This window comes from Pyxicephalus adspersus, chromosome 9, assembly GCF_032062135.1.
Source record: "Pyxicephalus adspersus chromosome 9, UCB_Pads_2.0, whole genome shotgun sequence".
Classification (NCBI taxonomy): Eukaryota; Metazoa; Chordata; class Amphibia; order Anura; family Pyxicephalidae; genus Pyxicephalus; species Pyxicephalus adspersus.
Window position 1 is genome coordinate 53,347,825 of NC_092866.1, and position 12,272 is coordinate 53,360,096.

At 39.3% G+C, this 12,272-nt stretch overlaps 1 protein-coding gene across 1 annotated transcript in view; it reads left to right on the forward strand.

Moving 5' to 3' along the window:
* Positions 1 to 1,001: 1,001 nt before the first annotated feature.
* Positions 1,002 to 12,272, forward strand: part of CHRM4 (cholinergic receptor muscarinic 4) — a 58,500-nt gene continuing 47,229 nt past the window's right edge. The window contains exon 1 of the mRNA XM_072422034.1: positions 1,002 to 1,140. Coding sequence (XP_072278135.1) covers positions 1,101 to 1,140 — 40 coding nt within the window. The 5' untranslated portion in view covers positions 1,002 to 1,100. The remainder of the gene's footprint in view (positions 1,141 to 12,272) is intronic.

Genomic DNA, 12,272 nt, shown 5'->3' on the forward strand with positions numbered 1-12,272 from the left:
GATAGATAGATAGATAATAGATAGATAGAGAGATAGATAGATAGATAGATAGATAGATAAATTTACAAATGGATAGATAATAGATAGAAAGGCAGATGGATAGAAAGTTATACAGATAAATATAGAATATATGATAGATAATAGAGACAGATCAACAACTATAAAAAAGATACATCAATGGATAGACAATAGTCGCCCTTTTCTCTTTTTAACACGGGAAATACTTTTCAGGTCCTCAGGGAACTCCTGCTATAGTTATATGTGTACAGCTCACAGCACCTTAGTGTGGCTGTCAGTATGAGGAATGCCTCTTATATTGATGGGAAGAATGTCAAACTTACAGATAGCTAAAAAGATCATTGGTGACATTTAAACTGACCTGAAAGGGAACAAATTGCTCAAGGAAGTCCAGGGAGCCTCTGGAGGAAGCGTAGTTGAGAAAAACTGCTGTATAAAAAGAGAGAGATATAGATAGATAGATGGATGGATGGATGGATGGATGGATGGATGGATGGATGGATGGATAGATAGATAGATAGGTAGGTAGGTAGGTAGATAGGTAGATGGATAGATAGATAGATAGATAGATAGATAGATAGATAGATAGATAGATAGTAGATAGATAGATAGATAGGTGGATGGATGGATGGATAGGTAGATAGATAGATAATAGATATACAGGTGAAATATATGCCATTTGTGTAAGTTGGTGATTTTTTTGGCAGCCATGGCAGAGAACTTTTGCAGACATAGTTCCCTTCTGTATAATTGTATGGATTGATTTGCTTCCCCTGCTCCTTGCTGTGCCATAGCTGGCATTCCTATGCCCTGCCTGGCACCTGCTCAGTCCGGCATGTAAAGGGTGGCGCACCCTCCGCCAGATGCAGCCAGGTGGGAGCAGAAGCTGGGTACCGCGCAGCGATTGGCCGCCTGGCTGTGACGTCACAGATGCTTAGCCCCGGCCGGCCGGGGGTGGGGGCCAGTCAGTGCGCGGAGCTCGGGGGGAGCGGGAGGGAGCCTGGAGTTCTCCCGATCAGCAGTGTGGGATGTCTGGGCACTGGAAGTGTGAGGAGTGGGCACCACTGAACTAGAAGAGCACCATGAACTCCGAGGGAGGGGCTGTCCTCATGGAGGACACAGGTAAGTGCTTCTACCTGGGTACTCACCTGAAAGAGGGCAAACTTGTTGGCACTGGTGGTAACAAACACTGGGACCATGCCATAATAAAACCAGAATGCCTAGCAAGGGGCACATTGGGACCTGTAGTGTCATAACAACTGGAAAAGCAAATAAAGGAGAAGGGCACACAGGTGACACGCTGAGACTTGTAGTGCCACCTCCCTGTCAGACAGGAGGGCATAGCTGACCCTGCATGGCTACCAATCGAAGCTGCTCAGTGTGCCAACCCAATGGCAAAATATACACAGGAGGGGAGTGAGAGGGATAAATGCTAAATTCCTATACCAATGTGTTGTATGTCAGCTCATTCTCCTAAATATCACCAGGAATGGGCAATAGCTTCACATGTTTATTAGTAAAATGCATTCATAGTGTTTGATTATCATGGAGAGTAAGTGAGGGGTTAACAAAGTTTCTAAATTATTGAATTAAATTCATAGAATTACAGCATGGCAGGGTTTTATTATGGCGTTATCATTAGGGAAGAGAGGAGGAATGGGGATCTGGTAATTTAGTTTATTCAAATCATCCAGCATGACATACCCCCTCCACCCCCCAAAATACAAATAATTATATATACCATTTTCATAATGCAGGGGGTGGACAGGGGGCACTGAAATGACCAAGTACCAATATTTATATAAAAATATGAATTGTGTTTAATTTCTCTTTTGCTATAAGTAAGTGGAATATTGTGGTGTATAATGATAAATGTATGTTTATATATATAAATATGTGTGTGTGTGTATTTGGAGTGGAGATATTATAGATCTCTGGAGTAGAAAGGATGACCAAGTTTTGATACTACTCTGTACACAATATATATATATATATATATATATATATATAATATATATATATATATATATATATATATACATACAATGGCACTGGGACATAGTGCCCCCTGCGCATACTATTTAGTATCTGACCGATGATACCGATTCTTCATTATGTTCCTACTGCAAAGGTTACAAAGTTAATATATTGCAGTATTAAAAAGTTTCACATAATAGACTTCCTCCTTTTAGGGTCATCATCCCACCCCGAGGGGTTACCAGGGTCATCAATGGTGAGAGCTGTGCCCATGTTCTATGCCATAGTACCATTCCCTGTGTGCAGACATGGAGAAGTTCCATCAGCTGTAGCTATGCTCTTCCAGGAGATTCTGGGAAAAAGCTCATATTTGGGGTATGGATCACAGGGGAGATGTTTGCTAAAATTAGAAATGCCCCACAGCTGAGCTGGGATGATTAGAGAGGCTCAGAAGACGATATTTAGCACTGGGAACGACGCACAGGCATGCAAATCGCAAAGTAAAGAGGGCGACCCTTGTAATGTGACATGTGTAATTGTATAGGAAGTAAGCAGAAGAGGAATATCTGTGGAGTGGAGTGACTTCACCTAAATCCTGAGACTAGACATGAAAATCCAGTGCAATCAGCACTGAGATTAACAGTGTAGGATGCTTTTAGGGGCTTTTTATTAATAACCTGTATCTATTTTTTCAAAGCATAAAAGGAGATCCACCAATAAGATGTCACTGGTTCGGTGACTGATTTCCGAGAGCTTTAAGCTTGTCATTGTGCTGTTTTGGTACATATGACTCTTCCAGGATCTCCCAGACATCATCTGCTTCATTCTTTCTTTAGAATACAGCAATAGAACCTGATAAATGTTACTGAAGAGAACCTGTCTGAGCTTCTATGGAAAACCTTAATCTATTTCTCATCAGTTTGTGAATCTATTGCAATGGTTTCTACTTGGTTTGCCCATGTGGGCTCCTTCCGTTGAGTTGCCTATCACATAGGTTGCCTAATGAAGGAGATTGCATGGTAAGTTCCTGGCATTTGCATGGTTCAGAAGCAGATTTTGGTAACCTACATTTGTGAAAACCCAACATCATGTCCAAAAGATTGATAATGGGTGGGACACAGCGGGTGCCTTCCACTCATCCTCCCTCCTCGTCATAGAGCAGAACAGCACTGTCTGTAGCGTTCATTCATTCTATTGAATCATTTCCAGTAATACTTATTCCATACCCATAGCGTTGTCATCCCTCAGCAGGAAGTGTTGCCACTGGTAGGATCTCCAGGTAAGAAACTTTGCAATAGATTCACAAAGAAGGAAAACTGAACATAGTGATAGGTGATGCCCAAAAATTAAAAATCAATTTTGGATTATATAAGCGATAACATAAATTTGTTCAAGTCATTGCACTGTGAAATGATCAGAATTGATGTTTGGCTGATCACATGTATAATATTATTAATAAACAGGATTTATATAGCGCCAACATATTACACAGTGCTGTACATTAATTAGGTGACACAGGAGGAGGAGAGGACCCTGCCCCGAAGAGCTTACAATCTAGGAGAGGTATAGATAACAGATTGATTCTTATATCTTCCTGCGCATTGCATTGCATAAGGATCCCTGACTGTGATTTCCTTTCAGTTCCAGGTTTGCATAGACACAGCAGATATAGTATAAAGCAAACAGCTCATGAAAGGGTTAATTTACAAAGGGATTGTGTTTGATGCTTAATAAAGGAATCTAGAAGCTTGATTGGTTGCTGAAAGGAATCACAGATAATTATCTATTTATGGTATTGATCAAAGATCTATGGTATTGGCTTATCCAGTACAAGGGGGGTAACAAATGTTGCAATATGGTTTAGTGAGGGTGTTGAAATGTGAATGGCTATTGTGGATTAGTACTTTTTGCAGGTTGGTAGTCATTTCGTTAGCTTAAGTGCCGAGTGCAACATTTAATTTATTTCCAGGTAAATAAAGCAAAAAGGTGTGCAAAAGTTTGCAGTTTGATTAGTGCAGGAAGAAGTCACAGTCTCAGTTGCAATGCCTGTATGCTAACAGAAGGCTGCAAAGAATGACATTTGGTATTGATATAGAGGCAATGTTCTATTCAAAAGTCATCTGCTGAGTCAAACCCAGCTAATCCCCTTGATTGGAGAGCTCCAGCTCTAACCTCTGCACGGTTTATGGTAGACCTCTGCAGAGAGACCACTGCTTCCAGCAAAGAGCCTTCTATACAGCATTCTTTTAGAAGGAATCACTTTTCTACTCAAGCAGTTCTTTGATGTGCATCTTTTTTTGATGCAACTGTGATACATTTAGCTAATTCAAACTGCTATTTAAATATCAAATGTTTCTTCTCCAGCAAAGTAAAAAAAAGAAATAAGGGGGGTGAAAAATGATGGTGTATACGTGTTTGACACATGTTTGGAGATTTGTCAGGTACTGCATCTCTCGCTGTTATCTGCCCACGTAGAAGCAGAATAATGCCAAAAAAATCTCCTCCCAACTCACATACACCGAATGCCATTATTCATTGGGAGAATATCATTTTTAGATATACATAACAAATGTGATCAGCTCACCATATATAATGTTAGGAATCCGTGTTCATGTTTTCAGAACCGTCTTCATTATGTAGATTGTAATTACATATGTACACGGGGGAGCAAGATTTGATTGTTAGTAATATAGCACAGTGATTGGACTTTGCTGATCTTCAGATCTCATTTTAGGTCTATGGATCAGCTAATTGAACGCAATGCATTTTTGGTTGGCTTGTACCTGATTTGATATTTGGTATATGATCATTCAGCAAAGATGCTGATTACACTGCAAAAAGAAGAAATGAATGCTGCAAAAGGAACAAACTCCATATGTTTAGACCCACCATGAAGTCCTATGTGGCATAATGTTGTGTTAGGGAATATTTTATCCTAGGGCAATCTTCAATTAGTAGATGTTCACATGAATAAAATATGGCCTGAAATAGTGCAAGCTGTTTTTTTTTAATGATTGATTGCTAACTGCCAATCAAGTCTTCCACTGAGCGATGGGCACCTTATTAACCAATAGAAAAACACAAGATCCGGGGCCAATCTATATAGGAAAAGTCGAGATTTGCATATTGTTTGATTTCCCCTCCATTCTTTTTCTGATGACAACTTAACATTTCCTTCCCAATTCCATCCTAGTGACAATAATCACCAGGACAAGTAGAGAGAGTGAATTTCCTCTTGGGGACTATGGGGCCAATTCTGGATGGTTTGGCTCCCCCCTTCCTTCCAGCTATATTTCTTTCATGACAGGTTTCCCTTAAACAAGCCTGAATTTGATGAGAATGATAAATGGAACATTTTTTTTAATCAACAGGTATGACAGGGCATCCATATGCAGTGTAGGATGTCTATGGAGATTGGAAGTGTGTTTGAGTGAGTGCAGAATGTCTAATTTGTGGAGAGACTCAATACAGACAGCAGGGAAATTACATTACAAGTGAACAAGTATGAGATGATGTCGGGGAATTGCATTATATGTGGCTGCGTCTGAGAAAATACAGAATAATCGCATTACACCTGGACAGGCCAGATACACCATGGGGGAATCTTCATACGTTTATGGGGAAAGGTTTCTGGTCATTTGTGTATTGACTTTAATATTGGTAAGGCAAAATTAAATATGCCCTGTAGTCAGACCTGGATCCTCCACCAGGCATATTTCTCAGGATATATATGCTGCACATCGGTATATGTTTCTGCTATTCTACAAGAAGGGAGTACTCTAGGGATATAATGGAATGGCATGACAAGTTTAGGTATCTGTCAGCTTGGGAACCTGAGAATTAATATTATTACACAGTATTTATATAGCACCATCATATTACACAGCACTGTACAAAGTCCATAGTCATGTCACTAGCTGTCCCTCAAAGGGGCTCACAATCTAATATCCCTACTATAGTCATATATACACAGTCTAAGGCCAATTTTAGAGGAAAGCCAGTAAACCTCACTGCATGTTTTTGGGAGGAAACCCACGCAGACACGGGGAGAACCTGCAAACTCCATGTAGATAGTGTCCCAGCCGAGATTCAAACCTGGAAGCTAGAGTTGCAGGGGCAAGAGTGCTACCTCTGAGCCATCGTGCTGCCCTAGAATGTGCAAGGATGACCAAAATGGTTGTTCCAAGGCCCCCTTTGTTGCTCCATATGAAGCTTTAGTAAAAATAGGAAACATGGAGGCTCAAAGGTTAGAACTAGGTCCCAGTTTTGAATCTTGGCCAGGACACTATCTGCATGCAGTTTGTAGGTTCTCCCTGGGTTTCCTCCCGCATTCCTAAAACATGCAGTTAGCTTAATTGGCTTCCCCCAAAATTGACCTTAGATATTAAATACATATGACTATGGTAGGGACATTAGATTGTGAGCCCCTTTGGGGGACAGCTAGTGACATGACTATGGACTTGTACAGCACGGCGTAATATGTCAGCGCTATATACCGGTAAATGCTGTGTGATAATGACCTATACTGGTGTGCAGAATTTTTTTTTTTGGAAATACATATGCATAAATACAATACACAGGAATATATAAGTATTTTGTATGGGGTTGAAAAGGTAATGGCAGTAAACAATGCACAAGTCCGGGATACCCAGGAACAGCCCAAGTAGGCTTGTCCTGCACTTTTCTTCACCAAAACAGTTCACGGCAAGTCAATAGCATAAAACAATTAGCTGTGAGACCATTAATGAGCATGATAGCTAAAGATGGAGACTACCCCCCTCCTATCCCCACTCCTCCAATGCTCTTCAAACCTCAGGAATCCGGAATCCAGAACAGAACCTAATAATAAAAAAAGACAACAGTTTTTTTCCCCCGTATTGGCCATAAACCTTTGAGCCATTCACCAGCTGTCCAGGTTAAATCTTGTGTACTTTTTTTATTAAAACATTTTGCCTCATCTTTCCTGGTGCCAACATGGTCAGGGAAATCAAAAAGTTTTCTACTGCTCCCTACTATAAAAACAAAGAAAAATTTACATATTTTTACCTCTGGCCTTATCATGGTAACATCATTGTTCCTGGACCAAGAAGTTTCCCCAACAGGTCCATAAACAGCAATAGAAACCCACCAAAAATTCTAATGATCCAAAAAAGAATAGAATTGGTGATCCACTGGTATGATTGTAACAATTTAATTGGGGTTCTAGGCCAAACCTGACTGGTCACTATAGGCCCCTGAACATTATTTAAATAGACGAGGCGTTCAAGGGGGTTGTACAAATTGACATTCAAAAATCCGGCCATCGATAATCCGGCTCCTTCAGATTTCCGGCATGGATTTCGGAGAGCATTTTATAATTTACAATGTTTTCTGGAGGCGCCGTTTATGTTTTGATGGCGCTGTACTCTAGAATCAGCTGTTGGGTCTTGCTTGCATGTGCTTTCCCTCCAATTTATTTGCCGCTGTATAGTCCCTTTACAGATTAGGCATCCATTTAAAGGACTGTACAGGTAATCATTTTCTGGTAAATATATACAGCATATATAAACGTAAAAAATCTGGAATTTTTGAAAATGCGGCACTCGTCAGGTCCGGAGGTGGACGGATTTTTGAATGTCATCCTGTACTTGGTTTGTACCCCCATTGCTTCCCCTATCGCATTTCCCTTTAACAATCGTATATTTACCGTCTAGAATGACCTGATTTCGCAGATAAAAAAGTATGTTTTAGGTTTTTTTTTTTTTACTACATTTCTTCTAATTACAGTAATCTGGGCTGTCAGGGAAGTTTTTTTCACTTCAGTGATTAAATTAAGCCCAGATTACTGAAAATGAGTGGGAAAGCTGGAAGGGAGGGCTATAGGCAGCATGAATGGATCAGGTAGGGAATTACATTACATTGCACAGGCACACAATGCATTCATTGACGTGTGGACTTATATAACATTTACATTGTCCACAATATACTCTGCAAGGGGCATTGACGGCAATCAGTTGTAATTTTCTCATATTTGTGTTACAGCTTTCATTTATTTCCATGTGCTTTATGCTATAATGTGCATGATAAATCCTGGGCAATAAAAGCTGATTGTCACCATTTTTTTGCCCTGGGTTGGATGTCTGTTATACTTTTCAGCCCACCAATGATACCAGGCATGGACCATCATCGCCATTAATATCCAATAATGCTGCAGATCTTAAAGGTCCCTGCAACCAATGGACTCTTCCACCCACTTCTCTTGGGGCTTGTGCTTTCTACCTCCCCTCCATTCTAGGGTTGCAACCTCCATCATTATTAAAGTTCTCCAAGGCTGGAGAAGATACTTTCATCAGTGAAGCTGGGTGATCCAGCAAACTTAGAATAGATCTGGTCCAGGATCAAAAACATTTGCTAACAAATAGCAAATTACTTTGAAGAAATCCATTCCTGGTTTGCTGGATCACCCAGGTTTACTGGTGAAAGTGTATCCTCTCCAGCCTTGGGTAGCTTTAATAAATCAGGGCTATACTCAATACTTCTGGGAGTGTCGGATGATTGAGAGCTCTACCATGGGCAGATGTCCCATCCTCCTACATCTCTATAGATCTCAGCCATGACGTAGGGATCAGAATATAGAACGTAGCATAGAATGGAGGACATGGGCATCTAACACTTCCCAAACAAGAATGGTGAAGAGGCTGGAACAAAGTGGAGGTTGGAGATATAAAAGTTGAGTATTTGCCTCTTCTGTTCTAGGGGATTGGAAGTGTCTTTTACCCCTTTAAAAAGTGCCCTCCTACTTAGACCCCCATGGTCTTTTAACTTTCCCATATTATTATTTAGCTATGTACAAGCACTAAATAATCATCATTCTAAATGAAAATTACTGACACATCGTTAAATAATCATTTGTTAAGAAAGCATTCAACTATGTCAAAAGATGACGACCCACCACCGCGAGCAAATATCTATCATGGCAGATTCATTCTGGTGATTAGGTGCCATCTTCTTTCATGGGTTCAGATTATTATTATTATTAATAAACAGGATTTTTATAGCGCCAACATAATATGCAGCGCTGTACAATAAATAGGGGTTGCAAAAGACGAATACAGACAGTGACACAGGAGGAGAGGACCCTGTCCCGAAGAACTTACAATCCAGGAGAAGGGGGAATTAGCATGCAATAGTCGGGGAGATAGATGACATTAGACGATGGCGCATGGGTGACCAGTAGATGTGATCCTTGAACAATCCTATCTGCAGTCAGTACGACGATCTGTCACTCCTGTTGTTGTATATCATTCTTTCAGATATTTTGAATAATCTTTTTCAATGAATGCATTTATCTCTAGTTCTAAATGTATCGTGGCTTCATTGTTAACCTCCTGATATTTGCATATATATATCCCAAATTTCAGCTCATTATTTTTGGCAATTTAAATCAGAAGTAGTATTTCTGGGTAACACTTTTTGCCATTTATCCTAAAAGAGGTGCGCCATCTAGTGGCAAAGATATTCCGTGCAGGACAGCACTAAAGAGGAGGTTAGTATTGCAGACAGGGTATACAGTAGCTACTTTTTTTTTATCAAGGGGCTGGGGAAGAAAAAAAAAAATTTGTAGCCCTTTTGTAGCGAAACACTTTCTTCATTTTAGAATTTATTGGGGAAGGGTAGAATTTCTTATGGATGTCTTTGTCCTGGTTTGGGTGATTTGTCCTTATTTTTGCAATCGATGGAACAGGAAGCGGGAAATCTGCTGCTTCTTGCCATAAAGAACAGGATATGAAGGGGAATTCCTCAGTGAGAAAACGCCAACAATAAAAAAAAGAATTAAATAGCAAGGGAGGCGCCTCTGTAGATTTTGCTGTGGTCTGTCTCCTCTTTAGAGAAACTTTCTTCACTTCCTGTTAGTTGACAAACATCAGACAGAATATAAAATAAAAAAATCTTCTCTGCAGTGACATGTACAGCATTTAATGCTAAACTTTAACTCTCACAGCACAGCTTGAAAACAGATTTCAGATAATTATACTAGGTAAGTTTAAAAAAATCATTTATTCCTTTTGAAGGACAACATAAGTGAACTTTTCTATTTTTTTGAAATTTGTTTTTTTAACCTATCATGTCATTAGATGCTCCACAGCAGCCGGGACTGATGGGAATGGTCCGATGGTCTCTTTGAAGCGCTGCAGAATATGTTGGAGATCTATAAAGAAATAATAATTGCCACTTGCAATATGCAAGTAAAGCACACGAAGCAAATTGGATGTATCCATACATACTTTAATTAATGTTCTGCTGTTCAGTATCTGCTGTTTAATTACCCGTGCTTCCTCTCCCTTGATCTCAGCACTGTCTACGTGTAGCAGCAACGTATAGATCAGGCATGTTTGGCTCTCCAGCTGTGCCGTACACCCCATGACTGTGTCGTGCTGAACATCCTTGGAATCTAAAGACAGAAGCTAGATTATTGCCACCCAAATCCAATATTTATGAAAATCTAGCCTCCATACAGCTAACCCCCAATGGCGCTCATTGATCTGTCCTGCTGGATCACCAAATCAATGAAATCCATGCATCCATACAGCTGACCCCCAACAGTGCCTACTGATCCGTCCAGCTGGATCACCTAACGTCTGTGTGCTTCCATGTGCGGGCTTTCTTTTTGTTGGATGCAGTGGGGTAATTTGCTATTATACTTTTGGATGTTCACATATCATAGTGTGTTGAAAGGGATATTTCACTTAGCTTAGTGCTCTGCTGATTTCAACCATTCAATTATGTGGAAGGAAAAGTCAACTTTTGTAGATTTCCTAGCATGCAATCTTTGCAATGGTAACTTTCACCACATTCATCAGTCCAAGTGAACAGTATATCAACGCCATTATCCTTTTAATAAATTCATTTCCTTTAGTAAATCAGCTCCATTACCACTCACTTACCGTCCCATTGACAACACAATTAAATTGATTAATTAATAGTATTAGACTGTTCACTTAGCAAGGGGAATTATTATCCTGCAAGGTATAATTCACATAGGTTAGAGAACGTGGTGAAAATGTACTTTGCCAACAATACGCAATCATGTGCAATAAAACGTAAAAAAAGCCACAGTTGGGTGGTTGAATAAAGCTGAGCATCACCTAATCACTAAGCTAATGGAATTACCACTTTCAGGGGGGTTATTCACTTTGCTAAGTGAAGAACATTTAGTTAATCTGCCAAAATAGGTTAGGAGCAAACTCCCCAAAATGGCAGATGCAATAGGGTTGATTTACTAAAGGAATATTTGCTGTTGCTGTTCACCAAGGTGATATATATATATATATATATATATATTTATTTATTTCTTGCATAATGCTATAGTGCTTTGTTTTCAACTCCAAAAATGCTTTGGTGATTACCAGTAATACCTGGTCTACCTAACCAAACACCATTGGCCAAGTTTCTCCTCTTTCACCCATTGATCTGACCTACAACATTGTAACTTTGTAGCAAGGTGAAAGGATGCATCCATTCATGATACTGTGATGGACCTAAAGCTAATTTACAGTGGCTTTTTAATGCATTTCAAAGATTATGCTTCCTCAGGAAAATTGTAGGACATAAAAATATATTGGATATATCATCTAATTGCAGCTAGCCAGCATTAGGGAGCGGACATACACAGAAAGGAATGGAAAGAATTAATGACTTGAAGACTAATTGAAATATATGACAGGATAATAAAAAAAAACTTTGAAGGAGTATATCTTAAAATTTTTTTCCCCGTTACAATACACCGACCACAAGAGATTCAAGTTGTTTCTATGTAGCTTATTATTCTGTGACTTTGATCCCAAATCCTACCCATGCTGAGTTAATTAAAGGGGTCATCAGAATTGGTTTTTAATTGCATGATATACCCAATATTTTTTAATGTCCTACAATTTGTCTGAGGAAGCCTAATTTGAGAAACGTGTTAAATTGCGTTTCATGTACTCATTTAAATGTTTTACAAAATATGTTGTACATTTCGTGTATTTTATTGTCAAATAAATTATGGTTTTACCAGTAATATGAGGTTTTCAAAAAATGGTTTAATAAGTGGTGTTTAAAACGTTTTAAAAGTTTTTTTGTTTAAAAAAATATAGTTTATTACGGTTGGATATGGAATCATACTCACACTATAGTTTTTTCAGCATAAAATACTGTTGAAATAGTCCTCCACAGGAACAAAAAGTGAAAACATTATTTGTTTGTTCTTCATCCCTGTATATACTTCTATATGCCTTCCGAACTCCCAAATAATCAGC